The following is a 6,000-nucleotide window of genomic DNA, read 5'->3' on the forward strand; positions in this document are numbered from 1 at the left end:
AACTAGCAATAAAATATTCATTAAAATAAAGACTTCTCAAAAATAATACTATTTTCTCATGTTTCAATCTAGTTTAGATAATCAAAATTCAAAATACCATAAATGATTTATAATTTTGAATAAAGAAGAAGTAACTCTTTATGTCTCTCTCTTTCCCTTTTCCTCTCCCCCTTTTTTACAACACCATAGCTTTATCATATTCTCTTTTCACAGCTCACCCACTGTAAGAGGAGCTACCATGTTTTCCATGCATGGTTTAATAGACTGGTAATGGGGAATTATTTGAATATATTCAGTTGCCCACCAGTTTTTAAATAAGATTTTAATTCTCAAATATATATACATGTATAATTGTTCTCTTCTTCAGATACATTTGGTCTTGAGATTTTTAGAAAACAATTTGATTTTCAAACATTAAAATTTTCTTTCAAGTAAAATTATGTATTTGGTATTATTAGTAACCATAAACTGATTTAAAATATATTTAAAATTATGTTTTTACTGTGGCTATTATGATACATGAAGATTCACTTTGCTCAATGTCATATTGCCAGTTTCACAGAGATGATTCTTTGTCATCCACAAGAATCTGTGTGCCATCTACTCCAAAAACAGCTCTCAGACAAACTTTTATGTGGTCATCAAAAGCTCTTCTTATCATCCACATTTCCACCTTCCTCTCCGAGTTTATTTGAATTTGCCTTTGACTAGAACGAACACGTGTTCATATTTGTCCTGATGTCCTGATGTAATTATAAACAACACCCACTTCATCCTCAAAAGTGTCGCAGATTGTATGATTAATTATGTTGATCCCTATATCCCTAAATCTAGGGATATTGGTCACTGGAAAATAACTGCCTATGCCTGGAAAGGGAGAGACACAAAAATATCAAAGGTCAATCTTAACCATATGTACATTTTTAATCAAAATATATAAAAAATATGTCTGAGGTTTTGGGGAGCAAGAAAATATAAACTATTGCAATAGTAAGCCCTGCATTATCTCCTATATTTCATTAGGCAAATATGGTACTGATACTGGTGGAGGATGCAAATTACCTCCATGCTTCCACAATAGTATTCATTGTGTTCTCCAAGGGTGTTTATTATGCTTGCACATAAATACCCTTGACATCAACCACCACTTATTTAAACATAAGGGAAAATAACTTGATTTACTGACAAACATAAGAAATTTTACTATAGTAAATTAGGCAGTCTGTAGAAATAGCTGTTTTAATTTAGTACAGCCTCCTCACTTAATCATGAAGATGAGCAGAAGTACATAGTGGATGATAAATCTAAACCCCTGAGTATAATGAAGTGAGTTCCTTGAAGATGCTGCTTGGGTCATTGTATGACAAAAGTCTAGGTTAGATTTACACTAAAATAAACAATGAAGCATTAAGTGCATACTTAACTAGATTAAGTGAAGTCTTTGTTTCAAAAATAAAGTGTTATATGAGAAAATATCTTTGAAGGATAAGCAACATGCCTGGGGCACTGTTTACTCTGCAGCAGAGTGTTTGTGAAGCAGGGCCACACAGCATCAGTGTTTCATTTTCAGCTTGCTGTATGACTCCTTTATAACCACGGTGACACAAAGCTTCCTCGTGCCTGCCACGGTCTCCCCTGTTACGTTTGTCCATTGACTGTCAGTACCTGTTTATTCCAACACTTGTCCAGATAATGCTCTGTTTAAAAATTCCTCCTCTTTAAAAATGCTTTGTCTTCTTTTTCCTTCATCTGCATAGGCTCCCACTTGCCTTTTCTTTGCAAAATCAGAATGCTCCCCATGTGCTTTGACCATCTCTTTTCCCATAGACTAGTAGATTTCCCTCTTACACTTATTCTTTCCACTTCTGGCTCAAAAATCTATTCCTCTTTCTATTCACTATTTTGAAGAAGTAAACACATGTACGTTATGATATCTAGTTCAAATACAGGCAAAGGTGATCTATATTGCTTAGAGGTATATGTAAAATGGGCTAAATGCAAAAGAGAAGCAAGAAAACAATAAAGAAAAGACTAGAAGTTACTTTTTATAGGTAAGGAGTGAAAGGGCAGTTTCTAGAGTGCCATATATGTTCTTAACCGAAGGGTAACTAACTTGATGCTTTATTTTATTTATTTACTTACTTTTTTGCTTTATAACCATTTGTTAAAGCTTGCATATAATTAGGGTTGTCAGATAAAATACAGTATACCGATATTAAAAAGTAAATAGAAAAATACAGTATAGATTGATACACAAATTTCAGATTAAAATGTGTATTGGTAAAAGTGTATATATACAGACATATACAGTTATAGATATATTGCATGGGACATACCTATACTATTCACATTATAGCATAAATATATGTATATCAATCATAGTGATATTATAGCATTGTATAGATAGCATAAGCATGCCACATGCAATAATATTGGGATATATATTATAAATATATTCATTAAATATGTGCCTATGTGTGCATCCCAAATATTGCATGGGACATAGTTACAGATACATGTATGGTACATATCTATATATTTTGTTATAAATTTCATATTATGCATATATAAAGAGGGCCCCCAAATTCTGGAATTATTTTCTGGAGGTGGGACCCATCTGTATCAGTCTACCAGCTGGAGTTGCTGGGAGAGGCTAGATTCGGCTTCAGTGATTTTTTTTTGAAGACTCTTTCAATGTGTTTGCCTATTTCATGATGGTTGATTTATGAGCACATCTGCCCACTGAGTGGTGAGTGTTCAGCAATTTTTTACCAAAAATGGCGTGACCCATGCCCTACCCCACTTATTCACTGAATCTTGCCCTTACTTATTTTTTTATTTTCCCTGATAAGAAAAAGTCCTCAAAGGGAAACATTTTGCCAGGGTGGAAAAGGTCAAACAAACAAACAAACAAAGGCAGAAATACTAACACCCATTTAAACTGACTAGTTGAAAAACTGTTTTAAGTAGTTCAAAAAATGTCTCAATAGGTGTATTGCATCAAATGGAGAGTATTTTAAAGGTGGTTGAAATTTAAAGATTTAAGAATAAAAACACAATTTTATATAATGCATTCAATTTTTGGTTCCCCCTTTACATAGTAACAAACATACATTTTTGCTGTTCATTTCAAACTCACACTTAATTTGATGCACTTCATTATTTGCTAATAGATAATACAAGATGCCATATGAATGTACTTTCCAATTATTATATTGTAAAAATGTTTAAAATACTAACAAATTTAATACTGATGCGGATACCAGCCTGCAGTGTCATGTGATTATGGATGAAAGGAGAGATTCACACGGACTACCGAGTCCAGTGGAGGAAAAGGGACAGCCTGGCCTTTCTCTCAGGGCAGCAAAAGCTGCGAGAGCAAAAGCTGGCCGTGACTGTGACCGGCCTTTATTGGGTTTCTCCGAACATTACAGGATGGTCCTCATTTACTATGCACAGGTTGCTTTAGATGGTTACCTTTTACAGAAAACAAAGGAGCCAATGGCACTAATTACATCACAGAAGAGGGATATTTGCAAATGAAAGGGCAGAAGTGGTTGAACTCCTTACACTCCTCCTTGGAAGGTTTAGCATGGATTTTAGGAAGTTACTTTGCAGTAAATGTTTGCCACTGGGGGCTGGGCCCATAACACACAGAATGGTCTCCTACAATTTGCTATCATGAAGTCTGGCATATCATCAAGTAAGCAAGAAGAGAACAATTTATACAGGCGAAGTAAAGGATATTGGGTTATAGCACAAAGTAGTAGTGAGGGAATTCTTTCTATTTAGTAATGATTTAACAGTCTCAAATAGAACGACTTGAAACTACTAAAAAATGACCAGAATGAAGTACCCAAGACATATTTCTGTGAATCCATCCAATGGTTGCAATATTATCGGTGATAAAGACTAATAAAATCCATTGTGTTTAGCAGGTCACCCTGCCACATGTGTCATCTGGTCACTTGATTCCTCTTCTTATAATTTTAAAATAATGAGGCATGATAACCCTTGATGTGGGGAGTCCTAGGTTACCGCCCAAGCTGTCTCCCCAGCCATTTGTGTGACCTTAGACTTGGATTGCAGTTGTGTGTGTAATGGCTCTTGAGTCGCAAATGCTCGTTTTTAAAATGAGAAAAGCCCCGGCTCTGTTGTGAAGGCATTATGTGAAAAGAATGTGTAAGCTGATAAAGTTCTATGAAACCCGAGTTGTATACAAATAAAAATATACTTTTGGAGCTTAGGAGATAAATGTAATTATTACTGCATGACGTTTTTCTAAAGGAAAATGGGCAAAAGAGATGAACATGGAAAAATATTCCTGCTTCGGTTTCCAACAAAACATCCAAGGTAAAGGATTTATGGTGGAAACTCCCACCTATTTTACAGAAATTTAAAACATTCTTCCTCTAGTGTATCTGCTCAGAAGGATTAAACATCTGTAGATAAACTCACATACACCATAATTTATCTAGTCAGAACTTAATATTTCTTTTCAATCACCAGTTTTCCTGAATGGCTATACAGCAATAGAAGTCGAGAAGCCCAAATACATGAGCCTGGCACATGAGAATAGTATGGCATTCCAGAAAAGATTAAAAAAAAACTCCTAATGTTTTATAAATATAATTTTTTGAAAACTCTTTGAGATGTTAAAGAGCTTCCAGGTGTGGTTCAGAGAGTGCAGAGGTCAGAGTCATGCTACAAGGCAAGCCCGGATGGAGTGAGTGGACTTGATGACCAGGGTTGAAGCTGCTAATGTCAAATGTTCCTTCTTTTTTTTCTGACTCTTCATCTTCTTTCCCTTTTCCCACAGCAATTGTAGTACTTTTTATCACCCTGAGACGTAGCAAGAAAGAGCCCCTGATCATCTCAGAGGAGGATGTGCGCGAGAACGTGGTCACCTATGATGATGAAGGTGGCGGGGAAGAAGACACGGAGGCCTTTGACATCACAGCCTTGAGGAATCCGTCTGCAGCTGAGGAGCTCAAATACCGGAGAGATATCAGACCTGAAGTGAAACTCACCCCCAGACACCAGACACTGTCCACCCTGGAGAGTATAGATGTTCAGGAATTTATTAAGCAAAGACTGGCAGAAGCTGACCTGGACCCCAGTGTCCCCCCTTATGACTCGCTTCAGACTTACGCCTATGAGGGTCAGCGATCGGAAGCTGGGTCCATCAGCTCTCTGGATTCAGCCACAACACAATCAGACCAAGATTATCACTACCTTGGAGACTGGGGGCCGGAGTTTAAAAAGTTAGCTGAACTCTATGGAGAAATAGAATCTGAAAGAACAACTTAGGGGGTCAATTCTTGCGACATTCTAGAATTTCCTTCCTGAGCAAGTGAAGACGTAACCTCAGCCATGACAAGGAAGAAGTGTGGCAACAGTATGTGAAACTGAGCAAGCTGTATGCAGCCACTGTAGAAACAAGTGCCCTTTTCATGATCGAAACTGGGTTATTTCATTGAAAGAAAGTTAAAAAAAAAAAAAGAAAAGAACAAAAAGCATCAACAAACAGAAAAAGCTATTGTTCCTTGTGTATATTTTTAATTGCTCAATAAAGTCTGTGGTACTGTTTAATTAAGAATACCTGAATTCAGCCAAACAATGATATTTGTTTCAATATTTGGTGATATTTTTTCCCCAAAACAAAATTAAATATAAAGGTTCAAAATCACTTAGGACTGCTTTCTAGGAGTGGTACACACTGCAGAATGAAACTCACAAAGGTAATCACGATCTCTTTGTCCACTTTCCTGTGTGGACTCTTGAGACCCACACTCTGTGATTGTGACAGATCTCATTAGCTTTGTCTTACGTTTCAGTGGTGTGAGGGATATCCAGTCCACTGAACTGCTCTGTCATGGACTTGAATGCACCATTTTCCTTTGCCCTCCCCACTTCTTTTCTCCATAGGAAATTGATGGAGGATGGGGATTTGCTGCTTACATTAGACTGTATGCAATTTCTGTGCACCGATGGTGCACT

The 6,000-nt window shown here is 36.5% G+C and overlaps 1 protein-coding gene across 1 annotated transcript in view; it reads left to right on the forward strand.

Annotated features, from left to right (window-relative positions):
- Positions 1-5,506, forward strand: part of CDH18 (cadherin 18) — a 237,845-nt gene extending 232,339 nt beyond the window's left edge. The window contains exon 11 of the mRNA XM_053657326.1: positions 4,820-5,506. Coding sequence (XP_053513301.1) covers positions 4,820-5,310 — 491 coding nt within the window. The 3' untranslated portion in view covers positions 5,311-5,506. The remainder of the gene's footprint in view (positions 1-4,819) is intronic.
- The last annotated feature ends 494 nt before the right edge of the window (positions 5,507-6,000 follow it).

Source organism: Artibeus jamaicensis, unplaced genomic scaffold, assembly GCF_021234435.1.
Source record: "Artibeus jamaicensis isolate MK-2021 breed Jamaican fruit bat unplaced genomic scaffold, CSHL_Jam_final scaffold_369, whole genome shotgun sequence".
In the NCBI taxonomy this organism is placed as follows: Eukaryota; Metazoa; Chordata; class Mammalia; order Chiroptera; family Phyllostomidae; genus Artibeus; species Artibeus jamaicensis.